The 19,968-nt window shown below is 38.0% G+C and overlaps 1 protein-coding gene across 2 annotated transcripts in view; it reads right to left on the reverse strand.

Moving 5' to 3' along the window:
• Window positions 1-709: 709 nt before the first annotated feature.
• LOC127435262 (adiponectin receptor protein 2-like) overlaps window positions 710-19,968 on the reverse strand; it is a 46,083-nt gene continuing 26,824 nt past the window's right edge. For both annotated transcript variants that reach the window (XM_051688570.1, XM_051688569.1), the window contains 6 exons: window positions 9,065-9,208; window positions 6,850-7,021; window positions 5,745-5,931; window positions 3,607-3,794; window positions 3,153-3,346; window positions 710-2,074 (listed from right to left, as the gene is read on the reverse strand). In XM_051688570.1, the coding sequence (XP_051544530.1) occupies window positions 1,946-2,074; window positions 3,153-3,346; window positions 3,607-3,794; window positions 5,745-5,931; window positions 6,850-7,021; window positions 9,065-9,208 (1,014 nt within the window). In that variant the 3' untranslated portion in view covers window positions 710-1,945. The remainder of the gene's footprint in view (window positions 2,075-3,152; window positions 3,347-3,606; window positions 3,795-5,744; window positions 5,932-6,849; window positions 7,022-9,064; window positions 9,209-19,968) is intronic.

Below are 19,968 nucleotides of genomic sequence, written 5' to 3' on the forward strand. Positions count from 1 at the left end.
GTGTTTTGTTACATATGACGAAATAAACTTAATAATGGCTAAAAACAAAGTCATCCCACACCTCATTTCAACCCTACCGGCAAATTTTTGTTTTTAGTTAGATGCATGCTTATTTGCCGCATCTCACAAGTGTCAAACCTTTGGAAAGATTGTCCGATTTAAAGATAAAAAGATTTAATGGTCAGTTTCTTGACTTAGAAATAGCGCAGTATCTTAAATATTTAACATAATTATGTTTTTCAAAATCCCTAAACTTATTTCCAGATTTAAATTATATTCTGAACACAACATTTACAACAAGATTTTGGAACTTGCATGTATCCATGTACAGATGTGTTGAATTTTAAAGTGAAACTAGTTTTCTTTTCCATTATTAAAACAATTTTCCTCTAAAGAAATTAATAGTACTGAAATTAAAAATATGTTTGAGATCTGTGAATGTTGATCTCACATAAATCAAAATGAATCTTGCGTTTGTAAAATAGCACCAATAACTTTACGATGCTGCATCTACACCACCAGTGCACTTTAACAAAGCCAAACAAAGCTTATTGGTTATTGTCACCAATTATGTCTCCCTCTTTGAATATTTATCTCCTTGGATTTGAACTGGTGACCTTTGGATCACAAGTCTGGTTGCAGTTCAGTTTGATGTTGCAGAAATGAACAACATAGCATCTTCACGGAAATATAATCACATTTGTCATGATCGTTTTTAATTTTTTTTATTTGTTTAAAACAAATATCAATTCATGTAAAAATCCCAGAAGACTAAAACATTTCCCATGTTTAATTGTGAAATATTGCAGCACATTGTAATGTTTCCATGAAACCTCTTTAATAAATTATATAATATACAGATGGGGAAACAGAATGTTACACAATAAATGCATCCTTGCACATTCCAAGTAGGATTTTTGTGTACTTGAAAATAGCAAGTCACTTTTTTTTCCCCTTTTTTTTTTCAAAAATAGTTTGAATAACATCAATAAAGATGAATAAAACAAGAACAAACAAAAAAGAGAGAGAGAGAAATTATCTGGAGGAAAACCATCCTTCTGCATGTGAAGGAAACAGCCCTGACAGAGATATGAAGGTCTGTGGAGTAAGTTAGTGCTTTGTTCTGACGCCTGTTCAGGTGCTGGGTGGCTCCATCAGGTGTATGGCTTTTCAGTGTCCTACAGGTATGCTTTCAGTTCTCACAGCTGTGCTTAGGACAACAGCAAACTTAGCCATCTGATTGGCCCATTCAGACACCAGGTTTGGAGACCTCACCAAATCTAGCAGTCCACGTAAACATAGTGGATCTTGTTCGATTTGGTTTTCTCTGCATATTTTCTTAGTCTTAAAGGTTCCTGCACAGTATCTCTCCTCCTGAATGTAACACTTCTATTTCACTTCTGCTTTTTTTTTTTTTTTACCTTTTAAGTTAAACATTATAATGATATAATGATTTATTTCTTTAAAAACGTATAACTTTATTTCGTACAAATCTATATAACCCAAATTTAGAAATCTTATTTACATGAAAGTTTAAAATGGCTAACTGCACACCCAAAGAAATGTTCATCCATTTGCATTGCTCTTTTTTAAGTTCTGTCTTCACAATGCTTTTCTTTCTTTTTTCTTTTACAAAGAGAAAAAAAAAAAATCCAACAACGATAGACCAAACCAAACTGTTTCATAAGTCTTAGAAAACACAAATTGCCATTCTCGACATAGGTCCACCTTATCCCGTGAAGTATTTTATTTTAGGGGCAAAACAGCAAAAAAAAAAAAAAAGGAAAAGGAGAGAGAAAAATAATAATAAGGGTGGGTGACTTTGTCTTTCAGTGTTGTCCTCGTTGGTTTGACCCTCATGGGTAGAAGGGACAGAAGGGTTACTGGCACCAATAGTACTTTGTTTCCCTCTAGTGGTGCGTGTCAGCACCGCAGGGCAAAAGGCTCACACAGCACCCTCATCCACACAGCCTCCGCCAGCTGTATAGCGGAACTCCTGCAGGTTGGACACGCCGTGGAAGTGTACAAAGGCACCTGCCACCACCAAGATATGGAACAGCTGGTGGGAGTGGAACTGCAGGAAAACAAGAAGGTAAAGGTTAGACTTTAAACGTAGCAAGGCAGGAGAGAATGCAAACATTTGTGTTTAGAGGTTTCCTCTTCAGCAGTTTAGATGGTGCACTTAGTGTGTGACTTTCTAGGACACCAATTTTCATTTATATTACTTTACAATGGAAGTCTATGAGGCAAATCATTCCAGAACGTTTAAAAGCAAAAATGTGACACTTTTGTTATAGCACTTTTAATAATCATGATTCTTCAGGACAAAAATGTGGTTATTTGATCTGAAGAGATGTCTGTAGATTCTTTCACGCTTCATGTGAAGGTTCAGGTATTGAAATATTTCACAGGCAAATATCACACAATTTTATCACACTTGACTTAAATTAAACATGTACAATGTCTTGTTACTTTTGAAATAGTGTGCATTTTAACATTCATCCCAGTGATATGCCTTGCCCCATAGACCCTGTATTGTATGTGCTGTACAGACAAATGCTAATTTTACTTGTTTTTACAAACCGTTAACTGATATTTTCTACAGTAATGCACCTTTTTTAAAATTTTCAGGCTTTGGAATACTGAAGCAAATTATTGATTGCAGGATAAACATTTATAGCATTGAATGGGAGACTACAGCAAATATTATTTTTGCTTACCCATTTGCTTCAACAGCCAAAAAAAAAAAAAAAAAAAAAAAAAAAAACACGTTTCCACGACTCAGAAGAGGAAAAAACAGAGCTGTGGATTACGACAGAAGAGTGAAGATGCCACATTTACCTCATCAGCTGTATTAGAAACCCAATCACAGCAGTGGTAACTTTTTTTTTTTTCTCTTTAAACTAAACTAATTCCAGGGTATATTTAACGCAAAGCAAGCATAATGTTATAAACTTACACTCATTTTAAAAATGATTGCTAAATATTGAAGTGCGTCACCACAGTCTGTGAACAAGGTCTATTGACAGAGTTTAAGTTTAATAAATGGACACGGGGACATTTATTTGTGTACACACAGACATCTGATTTTCAAGTTCAGCTAACTTTAGGTGTTTGTGTAAAAGTGTCTGCAAATGTATGATAATACTCACCCAGATGTCACACTTGCCAGGGAAGAATCTCTCAGGGATGCGTGCTGCATATAGGCAGGCTCCTGTGATGTACAAGACAGCCATGAGGAAGAGCCAGCCCATCTGTCCCATGGTGGTGGCCCTCAGGAAGCCCTCTGTGATCATAAAGTGCAGCGTGGGGACGACTCCACTGAGGCCCAGACCTACAAACACACCTGAAATGCAGAGAACGAGGGGGTATCAATCTCTCTCAAACTCTAAAGCACTAACTCTCATATAAATGCTGTTCTAATGATCTGATACAGACACATAGACATATTCAAAAGAAACTGTAAAAGACAAAGTATCAGTGTTGGCGATTGTGGTCCAACTCAAGCTATAACCCTAACAGCAGCACAGAATTAAAAACTACACTTCAAACACCAAAGGCCATGTTGACCTGTCGATATCTCATTACAGTGAGATGGGGTCTTACCGGCTCTGACTCCGCGGTACTGTGGCGTGGCGAAGAAATCACACTGTGAGACTGTGATGGCGGCGATGCCCAGTATACACACCACAAACAGGTAGATGAAACAGGGCTGTGGGGAGCAGTAGAAAGAGTAGTACAGCCACGGGACGAAACTGCCCATGATCAGGAACGCAATGCCCGAATAGTCCAACCTGTAGTGGGAGGAAATGCGAGAGAGAGGCAGTTAAGAGATTTGTTTGTTTATTCATTCATGTCTTTATATCATGACAGTAAGTTGGTGAGACTTGTTCTTTCACTCTTAATATAATAACAGGTTTAAAATTGATTTTCAATTGATTGTTAATACAAGATAAGGATTTTAATCATTTTACAGACATTACACTCACAAAGAGTATTGTATTGCCAAAGCAGTATTTTAGAGCTGAGTATAACTAGAAAAATGTAATTAACTTTAGAAATTGACATTTTATTAAACAGATTTATTAACTTCCATGGATTTCCCATGCCTGGAATTCACAATTTGACAACACTTTACATTAAGGCAGTAGTTTACTTTAACCAATATTGAAAAAAGCTAACAGCAGTATGTTTTTCCCCCCTTTTTTCAGAGTCGCCAGTTATTTTTTCCCTCTATAATCCCACTCTTTGTTGCTCTTTATCGTGTAATTTTATTCATGTGAATTCTTGTGGTTTGTGTCAGAATTTGTGGCACTGGGTCAAAGATATACTTTAAAAAAAAAAAATAAATAAAAAAAAAAAAAAAAAAAAAAAAAGTAGGAATGTCCCGGTACCGATACTGGTATTGGATCCGATACCACACTCGTATATTGTACTCATGCTCATAAAAATACTTAGATATCAAAAACCGATACGATCTGATGAATGTCATTACATAAACGTTCAGAGCACTTATTAAAATCACTTTATGTCCTAGTAAGATTATTTATCTGCAAAAGCTTCGATTTAATGAGATAAATTTATAGTTTGCATGTGTTGTGTGCTTCAAATGTGAGTGCTTGTGAATGTTTGGACCCGGTGTTGTGCTGACATTAAGACACAAAGTGCTCACACCTTTTAGAGCTCCTTGGCTCATACACGGAAAACACCATCATGAGCATCGCACGATCTGTAGCAGATGACAGCAAGCAGAGCGCTAATTCACTTCGTAGCGCAAGGCACATTCAGACTACATATTTATTTAATTAAATACCAGCATTTTGCGGTTTAATAATCACATTGAGTCATGTAGCGACTGGCTTTTCTGGATTGAGAAGCTACTGTCATGGCAACACAAACACTTCAAAATGAAAGCTAGACAAAAAAGACAGAAATAGATCACTACTGTACAGTTATGTAGTATTCACTGTAATACAACTACTACTAATAAAAATAAATCAGCCATAATTGTATTATATTGAAGCAAAATCTCACATCTGTGATGCTCTAAGCAGCACATTATTAAAAAAAAAATACAATTATGTTGAATATAAATTGTTATACTTTTAAAGTCAATGAATTTATTTAAACACCGTTTTGATGTTAAAATTGAAATAAACTGTTGATATGTAATTTCAGAAAAAATAAAACAAAACAGGTATCGTCGAGTACCAAAATGAAAGTAGCAGTACTCTCAAAACATTTATACATTTCGGGAAAAGGGTTTGCTTTTGTTTAAAATTCCGATTAAACGATTTAAATTATTTTTGTTCTTTTATATTTTTCAAATTGAAGAACTTAATAATAAAAACATTATTGTTTGGTGTATGTAGCGGAAACTTTTTTTTTTATTATCATTGCATGGAAATCTAACCTTTAGCTCTTCCATATTCAAATGATTTTCTGCATCTGTATATTAAGCTTACAATCAACACTAGTGTTAATTTCAATATACATTATTTTAACATTAAAAATTTGTATACATTAACATTAGTTAATGCATTATGAACCGACCTGACTCTGAAAAAGTATATTTATAAATTAACATCAATTAAGATGCCATAAAAATATAGTTCATAGTTACTTTGATACCAAATGGATCAACAAATATTAACATATAGAACCTTACTGTAAAGTGTTTCAGGTTTATTTCCAAGTTTTTCATGACCATGTTATAAAGATTGTTTAGGGTTGTGGGTACTGACTTTGAAAATACACGAGACACCCCCTCCGAGTGGCAATAGACGGTGTGGAAAAGCCAGGAGAAGGACAAGCAGAGGATCGCCCCCAAGAAGAACATGCCAATGACGATCTTTTCCTGGAATGGTGCCACGAATGTCATATTGGGTCTGAACATGTACACTATGCCCAGACAGAGAAAGAACAGGCAGCCTGCATACACAAGGGAAAACAGGTTACATATGTGCGTGTTAATGTAAACATCAATTAACAGGTTGATTATAGATGCATATGGAGGTGATGTTATATGTTGGTGCGGCACTTTAAGAACATTTTGATGTTATTAGAAAAGGCAGCATTTTATGAAGATGCCCCTCCCCGCTACAGCTCAGTACAATAAATCAATAAATGTGTGAAAGTACAAACAGTTAAAGGGTAGTTAAGCACAATCAAGGTTTTAGCTAAAAATGTATATAATGTTTAAGGGAAACATTACTTTTATGGGCAACGTTTTGTCTTCACTAGTAAATTTGAAATGGTTCTGCAGTGTGACAAAGTTTCAAATATTATGCAAGTACAAATATTCCATGCATCTTAATTATTGAGGAAAAGCTGCATGCATAATAATAAAAGAATTAGCAAAATGCAATTTAATCAGAATACCAAAGTGAGCTCAAAGCAGATCGGTCAGCTTAACGGCTACTAGTACACAAACATCAAAAGATCTTCTTTGTCTACAATAGCTCTGCAGTTAACCTTGGTACTTACTGTCAAAGGTGTTTATGATCAATATTTGCACAATACATTCTCACATGAACAATCAATACCATTATCTAGGCCCAAAGTTTACTATGATTTGGAATGACCTTATACCCATCCCGTACATTCCACGTGTTGTGGACAGTGTGCACATATTCCTCCACTAGGCGGCAGCACTGCACTGAGTCCATAAACATTTTCCTGTACCTAAACTGAATGCTCATTGATCTAAAGCTATTAGTTTTTACTTTTTTTTTTTCTTTTTCAATTATCATCTCAAAATTAACTATATATATGTTGGCTATATTATTTGTGTATATTATAGATAGTTATTTCCACTTTTGAGAGTATGTATAAGTGTGTATGCTATACCTAGAAGATGGGTCCAAATGTTGCCAGTTTCTGTATGGATTCTGAAGATGCTTTTGAAGCACGCTCTGAAAGAGGGCATGGGCGGCCGGTGCCCGTGCAACAAGTAGTCATTATCCTTCAGCCAATCGGGGAGGACATCATGAGGAATGACACGCCATCTGCCCTCCCACATCTAGGACACAACAAATATTTATCTTACAAAATGGAACTCAGAAGCATCACTGATCACAACAGCAACCCCACAGAAAAGATGACATATCTGGTCACTCTTTGACATGTCATAATGCAGAGACTCAGGCCTACATTACTGGCTGACATGAGAAAAGCCTTCTTATTTAACTTCAGAAAGTAATTACACGGTGTGAGAGAAAGAGGAAGAGAGCACAAGGTGAAATTACATATCCAGTGAACCAGGGAGAATTCTAATGTCCAGAACATAATCTATGAAAATACATAAACAGTAATGCTTTTAGCTACACAAGCTTAATTACACACACGGTTACACCTAAATCTGGCAGAACACAATTCCTAGATGCAGAACCATGCCTGTGTGTTAGCACAGTAACGGATTCTTTTTCCACTGTGGTGCTGCGAAATCAGAACTAGAATGTTCTGACCGAGCAAGTGACCAATCATGAGTCGCCATGTCACTAGCATTCTCATGGCACAATTCTCGGTCCTGTGTATGGTTAGCTAACAGTGCTGAGAAATCCGGGCTGGGAATTGTTTGTAATCAAACCGTACCAAACCATCCTCAAGTGGAAATGCTACTGGAACAGTTACTCGCCGTTCTCAGAATCGTTCGGCCCTATGGCGACTATTTGGCGTCAAACTAAAATAAAATGAACTTCTAGTAAATTCTAAGTAACTTGTAATCCAACTTTACTGAAATGTTTCACAATTGTGTTGAAAATATCCTGGAAATGAGCTTAAAATAAAATGCAACCCAAGACTGTATTTAAAAGTGGCAAGCCCATAGTCACTTATAATAAACAGACATGGCAACACAGTGCATGTGAGCTTAACTAGATCAAAACAATCATTTTCAAGTCCTCGTGAGTTTTGAATGTGCAGAATGTTTTTTTTTCTACAGTGAAAACATAACCCCAGGTGGAATTTCTTTCTTGTTTTCTATTCAAAAAAACTAGCTTGCCCAGTTCCTCTGCTTCGCAGCAGTGTGACCACAGCTGGTATAAAGAACTTGGTGGTTTAGTTTCTAAACAGCTTTCTGCCAAACAAGGCGGGTGAAAACCCCACCTTTGCAATCTTACCAGTTATATGCATGACAACTTAAAACAGGGCAAAGAGGTACAATATTTGCTACCTAAATATTGTAAACTACTCTCACTTTAACAGAGAGGTGTTTGCAAGAAGATTCCTAGACCCATCTACATTCAGAACAGACCTTTACATAAATAAGCAAAACAAAACAATGAAACTAGGTCAGGTTGTTTGATCGGTTGGCTTGACTCCAAGGCGTGCCTTTCGGTCATCTGTCAAGATGTGTGCTTTCCTAGAAGTGTTGCTTTTAAGACTCCTGTACTCGAGTGCTGATATTGAATGGGACTGATTGGATCTTGTACCATCTTTGCTCTTCAACACAGAAAGCATTGCTTCCTCCCCAAAGGGGGGGGGGGGCATTAGCAGAAGGGCTTCAAGCTGAATTTGAGCTGTTTTGGGGGCAGAGCATTGCACCACATGCTACAAAGAAGTCGTCTTTCAGTTCCTCTGCATATGGCATACTCTCAATAGAAGAGTGAGATTGCTCTAGCCAGGAGATGGGCGTCTGGTTTGACAGGGAATGTACGTGCAAAGGCATCTGTGAGCACTTAGCTCAGGGTCAGGTGCACTGATGTCACTTTAAAGGAATAGTTCACCCAAAAAAGAAACTTCTGTCATAATTGACTCACTTATATTGTTCCAAACCCATATTAATTACTTTATTCTGTGGAACATGTTGCTAAAAATTATATATTCCTTTAGTGTTCCACAGAAAAAAAGGTCATATGGGTTTGGACCAACATGAGGGTGAGTAAATAATGACAGAATTATCATTTTTGGGTCCTTTAAGTATCTGAGATTGTGTCTAATCTTGCTGTATGGCCCAAAATGTATAAACTGAAAGATCACATCTGTGTTTATGGAGTATGAGATAGGTCTCAGCTGTGAAATGAATTGATGTGTGTGTGTGTTGGTACGTGAGAGATGGTCTGACCTTGTGCACAAACTCCTCCATCCTCTCCATGGCATGGTGCGCCTGCAACAGAAGGCCTTCATCAGAGCTCCTCTCCTCTTCTTCCTTTTCTCTGTCTGTTGTTTCCTCCTTGTCTTCATGTACCACCCTCCTCACAGTAAGGCACTGAAAAACACATACAAACACAGTCAGAATATTGAAACAAATATTACAATATAAAACATCCTGGACCTGTTTTAATACAAAATCAAAAGAAAAAAATAAGATTATATTTTACATATAGAAAATTAATATAAGTGTTTTGAAAATAAGGTCACAATACAAAAAATCTTAATGATCCTAAATGTTGCTTTCATTTTCTTTACGCAACATATAATTTAATATGTTTTTCTTTATTAAATTTGGGTTAAATATAACCAGGACAGTTTCTTGACAGGTTTCATGAAAATCATCTCAAAATTGACTCCACATTTTCAAAAATGCAGTGAAATGCAAATGAAGGTTTCCATCTAATGAATAGGTACAGATGGGATACAAGAACGTACTGACAGTCTCTAACAGTACAGAGCACTAAGGGTGCATTCACACTGGCAGTTTAGTTCGAAACACAGCACAGTTCGCATGAAAAATTGGTAATGTGAAAGCTGTCACGCGGACCGGGAAGAGCACCACGGTACCGAACCCGAGACTACCTGTAGGAGGTGGTCCGAGTTCGGTTGCAATGGAACTGTAGCGCAATTCGCGTGAATGTGAAAGCAACTTGGACTCGGGTGCGCACTCGTTCAGGAAGTAAAGTAACCTGCGCGTGCGTTTTAGCCGATGACGACATCTATCTATCTACAGTGCATCCGGAAAGTATTCACAGCGCTTCACTTTTTCCACATTTTGTTATGTTACAGCCTTTTTCCAAAATGGATTAAATTCATTATTTTCCTCAAAATTCTACAAACAATACCCTATCATGACAACATGAAAGAAGTTTGTTTGAAACCTTTGCAAATTTATAAAAAAAATAAATAAATAACAAAAAAAAAAAAAAAAATCACATGTACATAAGTATTCACAGCCTTTGCTCAATACTTTGTTGAAGCACCTTTGGCACCAATTACAGCCTCAAGTCTTTTTGAGTATGTTGCTACAAGCTTGACACATCTATCTTTGGGCAGTTTCTCCCATTCTACTTTGCAGGACCTCTCAAGCTCCATCAGGTTGGATGGGGAGCGTTGGTGCACAGCCATTTTCAGATCTCTCCAGAGATTTCAATTGGGTTTAAGTCTGGGCTTTGCCTGGGCCACTCAAGGACATTCACAGAGTTGTCCCGTAGCCACTCCTTTGTTATCTTGGCTGTGTGCTTAGGGTCACTGTCCTGTTGGAAGATGAACCTTCACCCTAGTCTGAGGTCCAGAGCGCTCTGGAGCAGGTTTTCATCAAGGATGTCTCTGTACATTGCTCCATTCATCTTTCCCTCAATCCTGACTAGTCTCCCAGTTCCTGGCGCTGAAAAACATCCCCACAGCATGATGCTGCCACCACCTTGCTTCACTGTAGGGATGGTATTGGCCAGGTGATGAGCGGTGCCTTGTTTCCTCCAGGCATGACGCTTGCCATTCAGGCCAAAGAGTTCAATCTTTGTTTCTCATGGTCTGAGAGTCCTTCAGGTGCCTTTTGGCAAACTCCAGGTGGGCTGTCATGTGCCTTTTACTGAGGAGTGGCTTCCGTCTGGCCACTCTACCATACAGGCCTGATTGGTGGAGTGCTGCAGAGATGGTTGTTCTTCTGGAAGGTTCTCCTCTCTCCACAGAGAAACGCTGGAGCTCTGTCAGAGTGACCATCGGGTTCTTGGTCACCTCCCTGACTAAGGCCCTTCTCCCCCGATCGCTCAGTTTGGCCGGGTGGCCAGCTCTAGGAAGAGTCCTGGTGGTTCCAATCTTCTTCCATTTACAGATGATGGAGGCCACTGTGCTCATTGGGACCTTCAATGCTGCAGAAATTTTTCTGTACCCTTCTCCAGATCTGTGCCTCGATACAATCCTGTCTCAGAGGTCTATAGACAATTCCTTGGACTTCATGGCTTGGTTTGTGCTCTGACATGCACTGTTAACTGTGGGACCTTATATAGACAGGTGTGTGTGCCTTTCCAAATCATGTCCAATCAACTGAATTTACCACAGGTGGACTCAATCAAGTTGTAGAAACATCTCAAGTATGATCAGTGGAAACAGGATGCACCTGAGCTCAATTTTGAGTGTCATGGCAAAGGCTGTGAATACTTATGTACATGTGATTTTTTTTCCGTTTTTATTTTTAATACATTTGCAAAGACTTCAAACAAACTTCTTTCACGTTGTCATTATGGAGTATTGTTTGTAGAATTTTGAGGAAAACAATGAGGTTTAATCCATTTTGGAATAAGGCTGTAACATAACAAAATGTGGAAAAAATGAAGCACTGTGAATACTTTCCAGATGCACTGTATCTATACACCTTATAAATACCATACATAAATACTATTATAGGTTATAAATATAGGGTATAATAGGAGATGACAGTGGCGATAACTTCACCTTGGACACAAGCGTAAGCGTGCAGTGTAAACAAAGATGCAAATTAATTCCTTGCAATCAGCTGTCTCCTCAAAAAACGCCGTTTGTGAGCAGCAGCAAGCCGCCTTCCCATAGACACCTGATGAGTTACACCACGATGCGCACATATACGCAGTTGTCGTTCACTCTGCTGTGCATAATGGCACCAAAATAACAAAAAAACAGAAAGAATGATGAGTCGTGTTGTGTTCTCCATGCGTGTTTGTGATGACGTAAGATGAACGCAAATGGACCGGGGTTCGATAGAATCAAGTGAGTGTGAAACCGGACCAAAGCTGCGGGGGGCATCGGGAACAATCGCGCTCTGAATCGGACCGCAGCAAATGTGCCCAGTGTGAAAGCCCCCTAAAACTCAATCTGAGAGGATGCGTCCTTAAATATATCCCCTTTAATGCATCAACGCATTATAAAAAACCCCCACAAATGTAAACACATTATTTAACCTCACTAAAGGGATAGTTCACCCAAAAATGAAAATTCTCTCATCAATTACTCATCCTCATGCCATCCCAGATTTTTATGACTTTTGTTTCTTCTGCTGACCACCAATGAAGATTTTAATAAGAATATTTTAGTCATTTTGTTTACTATAAATCTCCACTTTCACAATCTTCTTTCGTTTTTGCCGATTCACATTCTTCATGCATACCACCACCTACTGGGCAGGGAGGAGAATTTATATTAAAAAGGACTTAAATATTGATCTGATTCTCACCCACACCCATTAAATTGCTTCTGAAGATGTAGATTTAACCACTGCAGTCTTATGAAGTACCTTTAAGCTGCCTTTATGTGCTTTTTGGAACTTCAAAGTTTTGGTCACCATTCACTTGCATTGTATGGACTTATAGAGCTGAGATATTCTTCTAAAAATCTTTGTGTTCAGCAAAAGAAAGAAAGTCATACACATCTGGGATGGCATGAGGATGAGTAAATGATGAGAATTTAAAGTTTTGGGTGAACTATCCCTTTAACCCACTAGTGAATCATTCTCACCAATCCCTAGTACATATCAACTGGAGTCTACCTGGACTCACTTTTGTATAGTCATGTTAAGGCATCACCCACTCAGAACCCATATAAAAGGTCAATTAAGGACTCTCTCTCCTTTTTCTGTCTTCAAACACACACAATATAATTAATACTGCATTGATTTGTATGACCTTGCTTATGGCATGTTTCCGGCACTTTGTGTGTTGGAGGCAAAGCCATGTTGACTCGCACCAATTTATCTCTCTCTGCACAGCGTGTACTTATCACAACAATCAGTGCTGGGGGGGGTGGGGGGCATAAAGATTGGCCCTGAGAGGCTTTATATATATATATATATATATATATATATATATATATATATATATATATATATATATATATATATATATATATCATATATATACACACACACACACACACACACACACACACACACACACACACACACTCTCATCTATCAAACATACAATGTTCAACACAGGGTGTGTGCGCAAACATCAGTTACACAAACTATTAACAGTATCGGACAGAACAGCAGTGTTAAAGGGATAGTTCACAGAAAAATGAAAATTCTGATATCTTTTGATATCTTGATATGATATAGCCAATTTTTACATTCAATAAATAAAAAATATATTTTCATTGAAGTAACAAAGCCAGGGCTGTAATATAACCTGGGGTGGGGGAATATGTCCCCCTTACTTCTAGAAATATTTTTAGGAAATTATATATGATTAGCCTATATTTTAAGTTTAGGCTGTCGTGCAAGGAAATAGTAGGCAACCACCTAATTGGAACCTTTAAGACCCATCAGAAGCCTCCATCAACCGGTCAGTTTGGCAGTGAACAGAACCAATGCACAAGTGGTTAACAGTTCATGCAAGGAAGTACAGCCATGGCCTATTGCTTTTCAGGACTACAGGGCAAACAAATGTCAGGTTAATGAAGGTTTTTTTACTTTTAAAACATGATTGCGTTGCTGAAAATAAAAGTAATTATGCTACATCATAACTTTGTATGGAGCATAGCGTGTTATTTACTTTTGCATTAAAAATGTCAATTTCTCACCATCAGTCCATTGCATGAGAGCACACACACTCACTCTCTCACACACACGCACACACACATATGCAGCGTGCACCGGGAGAGAGAGAGAGTATGTGCGCTCTCATCTAATTGAGGTAAGACAATTGCTTGTCTTAAAGGAAAATTTAAAGGAAAATTGACGCACTTGGTTTAAGTTGTGTTCTTCGATCATCACCGATCTACCACCTGGTCGTCTAATGGTTAGATGGAGACATGGAGAGGCCTTCAAGCCACAGTGTCTCGCACCCTCTGTGAAATTTGGTGGAGGAGCGGTGATGATCACTTAATTAAGGACACCTGTACACCTACTTAATCATGCGATTATCTAATCAGCCAATCATGTGGCAGCAGTGCATTGCATAAAATCAAGCAGATATGGGTCAGGAGCTTCAGTTATGGTTCACATCAGCCATCAGAAAGGGGAAAAAATTTAATCTCAGAGATTTCAACCGTGGAATGATTGATGTAGAAGGGCTTGTTTGAGTATTTCTGTAACAGCTGATCTCCTGGGATTTTTATGCACAGCATTCTCTAGAGTTTACTCAGAATGGTGCCAAAAACAAAAAACATTCAGTGAGCGGCAGTTCTGTCGACAAAAACGCCTTGTTGATGAGAGAGGTCAGCGGAGAATGGCCAGACGGGTTCGAGCTGACAGAAAATCTACAGTTACTCAGACAATCACTCTGTACAATTGTACTGAGAAGAATAGCATCTCAGAATGCACGTCGAACCTTGAGGTGGACGGGCTACAACGTCGGGCACTTTATTAAGACCATAGTGTTCATAATAAAGTGCTTAGTAAGTGCATATTAATTATCATAACTACAATGATAGTAATTATAGTACCAATTAAAACTGAGTGAATATTAATTCACTGATAGATCTAACCGAGGGGTCAAAGGCTTCTCACCACATTGCTGACATATGTCATATGTGTGAACAAGATGAAGCAGACATTTACTAACACAGTGAAATTGACTATAAATGTCCAAGACATACTTTCACCTGGCATACTTTCCATCTAACAAGAAAGATCTGGGACACTGCTGGGCCAAGTAAATCTAGACACACACAAATCAGCAGAAAGCTCACAGTTAAAAGGGTGACCGGCTAACATTGTGTCTCTCTTCTCGTCAACAAGTGGAGCTGAGGTTGACCAGAAATGGATATAATGCATGAATAACCACTTCCCATGCCTGTGTTCAGGTCTTGTGAATATTAAATGTGTCTCGTCTGCCACAGTTTCACCTAAATGCTTTAAGTCACAGGAGATAATACAAGGGTGTCATCCACATTTACAATGTGTAAATGTGTGCAAGTGTGTGTTTATGTGTGTGCGTGAGAGAGATGAATCATCTCTTATCCTTGGTAAGATGTTGTTTTGAGCACATGCTGTAATTGATTCTTCAGTTTGAGTGTTGGACATGAAAAACTAAGACATGAGTGAACTCAGCTATGGTTATAATCTGAGGTGACAAGGCAAGAGGGAGAACATTAAAAAAAAAAAAAAAAAAAAACTCCTGAGAAAACAGTCCCGAACAAACCTGCAAAAACACAGACGTTTATACCTTCGAAAGGCATGTGAGAGAGTCTTACGATCAGTCTCTCACTGTCTACTAGTTCTGCATAATAAAGGAAATGGCATGTCTAATGAAGCCACAAAAAAAGGTGTTTTAATGTTGGTTGTGTAGAGAGCCTTCATCGAAGTAAACACCATTCCAGATAGGACTGGGCAATAGGATGGTAGAAATGTGTCAGCTTATAGAAATGTATAAGTGGACATGACTGCTTAACGTTATTTACATGCATTCATAATGAATTAAACTATGCAACCACAAGTGTGTATCGGCTTCAAATGTGGCTCATCCAATCAGAATTTAGAAAACCATTCACTATTTAATCTTAGTTTTACTGTTTGGAGTCTTGTTTTTAAACTATTAATTAATTATATAAAGTGAAACAGCTGCTTTAGCACAGATGCCAGTCCTCTGCATTTGTTATGAATAATCTTTGTGTTTATCAAGTTCCAAACAAATGTAGAACATACTATGTCAAAATATATAATATATATTTTAATATATTAATAAATAATACATAAATTGTGGATTTAAACATGTTTATCTATTTGATAAATAAATAGAACATAATTTATATATATATATATATATATATATATATATATATATATATATATATATATATATATATATATATATATATATATATATAAATAAATTTGTATAAGCTGTTTGCTTTTTTGTCATGTACACAGCTGGATCGGCTGTGTAAAGGAAAGAGGAACTAGTTTAGCACCACAAAAAAATCATGTGGGTTTTCTCCAAAGAAGACAGATGCTTCAAAGTAACATTGTTCTTGTACACTTCAGCATGTTTGTCCAAGCTTAACTGCTACCCAGACGGTCTGATTTTCCTGGGTTTAACGTGACTCAGCTGTAATACCACAAGCCACCTGCTCCGAAGAGAAAATACCAAACAACACTGCCAGCTTCTTTAGGAGCTTTGTTTCAGTCATGTTTTCCTGTACCGATCAGAACAAGAGAACACATATGGTAAAATAAAACACCACTTATGGTCAGGATGTACAGACACCTGCATTTGCAGTAAATCTGCTCAAACTAGATGTCAAATGTAAAGCAGAGAGCAAGGAAAGTAAAGTGCAGGGAGCTTCTAATGGCAATAGAAATCAAGAAAAAAAAAATGTAATGAAGATATATTCTACACATTTGGAGCATTCTATTTTGAATGACCCATTTTTTGCAGCCTTGTTTCATTAAAGGGACTAGGTGGACTGAGGAGGAGCTTTGCTTTGAGAGCTGGGAAAATACATTTTCCATAACATGACCCCTTGAACTTTATCAGTATATTATCAAAACACGTGCACAACTTTTAACCAAGTCAACACAATGCTCCTTCAAAATACAGAAAAGGAGTGAATGTAAAACGTATTTTCTGTCTAATTTGTCAGACACACAGGGTCTCGGCAGGAGGTCTGTAGGGCCTACTAGTCTTGTCTGAGATTAGTTAGTCGACAGCAGGTCATAATGTGTTCCAGGAGGTCTGTAGGGCCTACTAGTCTTGTCTAAGATTAGTCAGCCGACAGCAGGTCATAATGTGTTCCAGGCCACATCTGGATGTCAGATTAGAGCCAGATCAACTGCATAATATGAAAGTAGGGCTGGGTCACTCTCAAACAGTCTAGGCCTTAGGATCTAAATGAGAGCTTTGAGTATGCAACTATGGATTTTTAACCACAAACCACCACCCTATAGAGCCAGTATGACAGTGTCCTAACTAGCCGCCACAAGTTACCAGCATCAGGTAACTGTTCTCCGCTGAAAGCAAAATACCACTTGACCCGACAAAATCGCAGCCAATCAGAACATATCTGCGGTTTAATATACAGCATATATTGAGCATAATTTTGGACTAATCAGATTTCACAGAAGGCAGGATTATTTAAAAGGTGATGAAAATAACGAAGGGACCGACAAAATGCTTTGTCTCAAGTTGCAGCTGCATAAAGAAAAACAGAGATTACATTGGAAGAAAGATTTATCTCTTGGTGCTTTATCGTGTCAGGTCTGGTTAGGACATGGTGTGAAGGTTTATCTGAAGGTGTTTTCCATCATTATATGACCTCATTAAGTGCAAGCAATAATGTTGCGTGATGGTAGACAACTCGGCAACACTGCTCTATAAATGAGGCTAATGCCATGTGAAGGCTGTCAAAATATTTACGCAAAGTGCGCTGGCACCTCATCACAAGGAATATAAAAATAAAATACCTCATAAGCGTAGCACACTCTAAAGTGACTTTGAAAGACCTTATGAGACATTTTGAGTGAGGTATGTGTTCAGTAACAAATAACAGCAGCAAAAGTTTGGCAGAGTATCACGAGTTTGGTGGGGACACAGCTCTGCACATTTCAATTCCTGGAATGCTGGGATCATCCTCCAGAATGGCATGCTCACTGCGGGAGGGCCACGTGTCTCAATCTACTTCAGAGGAAAACAGCCTCACACCTCCCTGTGCTCTCATATCTCAAAGCCAGAGGAACACTGAGATCTTATAACGGGTAACATTTGATAACATTTGTTTTATTAAATGCAAAATTATTTTAATTTCTCCCACTTTCCTCCACAGAGCTTTCGTTCTTGGTTTTCTTATGCCCCTCATCTGATAAGCTAACGAGCGATGGTCAGGTGACCTATACGTGGACACAGATGGAATTTTATCAGTGAAAATTCCTTACCATGTAATTCCACATCTAAACATTAAAAACATGTCACGGTCAAGGCTTTAAAGGTCAGTCAAGATCCACAGGTGTGTTTAGGCACTTCTGATCCGCTATGGAGAAAAAAACGATCGTTCTCTACTGATAAGATTGTATGTGCACCCTAGGACATGTGATTGCGCAACAGTGCAGGTCTTAGAGGTTGCTAGAGTCTAAAGCCACATGTTTATAGTTCACATATTTGTTTTTGGTTTAATGAATGCAGTATGCAGTCCAGTTTAGCAGGTTTGGCCCTCAGTGTCCAACCCAGTGTGTCTGATAATGACCATTTCTGACTACCACAAAACTACACAACATCACTGAGTGTACAAAGAATGACAGGGTCTTGGCTTTTGTTTTAATATTTATTATCACTTTTATTGGGCTATTGGTTTTGAATATTACCTTTTCAAATAATAGAGATAGGCCAATCTTAGTGTAATAAAGATTACCTGATATATACTGCCTGGATACACATCAAGCTAACAATCACATGGTCAATGTACAAACATGTACATGCAAAACCAAATTTTATACATCTGCACATCATTGCAGCCAATGTAACCAGCAGTATTTACAAGACTAAAATTCATACAGGTACCAGTAGAGACAGAAAGTACTCCCTATCTTTGACTCTCAGACACCTGTTAAGGTAGAATTTTCAGTCTTCTTTTTTCTTTGCAGGTAAAAATACTACTGTTTGTGTAGTTCTGTCTCCCTTCCCTTCTTAAGGCAAATTTAAACTTACCGGGCAAACAGGCTTTGCTTATTTCGCCTACAAATGATGACAAAATGCAGTGACGTTATTTGTTTCAACATGACGATTTTACATTCACGCATAAATCAGGCTATACATACCCCTTAGGGCCAAATGTATAAAAGCAAAAAGCTGAGAAACGCCTGGCTAGTTCAACAGAATTACTTGATAATATTAATTGTGACTTGGTAATTAATTAATGAAATAATAGTGGTATATGCCATAGCCTAGCGGTTAGTGCATGCTCTTTGAGCCAAAAGGTTCAAATGAATAAATAAATAGTTTCTTATCATTAGTATTAATTTGTGAAACAACAACAAAGAAAAACATCAAGCAAGACATCCTTTCACTTGATTTTTCCCTCCCTCGTCTTATGCTCCTCCCCTCTGCACTATAAACATCACGTTGAGCACAGTGAAGCCACAGTTCCTCGCTCAATCAGGAACCGACCTTTATACAGACTAACCTAAATGCCGCAGTTCTGCCTCACTCATGTGACATTGACTTACTCAAACTTTCTAGTGTGCATAGACACACAACTCTAAAACACAGACCTTCACACAACCTTTGCAAATCCCTCAAGGAGGGTCAAGGAAGCTGGAATTAATAACTTCTTTATCCAAAAATATCTCTCTTCCTGAGTCCCAGAGAAATACATGAATGAGCAAACTAATTACAACAGCACTCAACAGAAAACAGCCATAAGAAATACAACTGGTACTGAGGTACTCTACGTTCGGAAAAGTTTAAGGAATCCCGACCACATGGGACTTCTATACATTCAGTCTTTAAAGGGCTAGTTCAAACGAAAATGAAAACTCTGTAAATTACTCACCCTTATGTTTTCCCAAACTCAATTACAAAAAGGAGCTGTTAGTCTCACTTACCATTTACTTTCAATCTTTTTTCCATACAATGTAAGTGGGGGGGGAGGGAGAGAGAGAGAGAGAGAGAGAGAGAGAGAGAGAGAGAGAGAGAGAGAGAGAGAGAGAGAGAGAGAGAGAGAGAGAGAGAGAAAGGCATATCAGTTTGGAACATGGAATATGAGGGTAAGTGACAGAATTTTCATTTTTGTGTTGAACTATCACTTTACGGGAGATTATGTCACAAACACACTCCTCCCGGTTGGTTTTCTCCGGAGTCAAGTGTGATGAAGTTACACCCAAAATGGGAATGAATTACATGAATCAGA

This window comes from Myxocyprinus asiaticus, chromosome 45, assembly GCF_019703515.2.
Source record: "Myxocyprinus asiaticus isolate MX2 ecotype Aquarium Trade chromosome 45, UBuf_Myxa_2, whole genome shotgun sequence".
NCBI lineage: Eukaryota > Metazoa > Chordata > Actinopteri > Cypriniformes > Catostomidae > Myxocyprinus > Myxocyprinus asiaticus.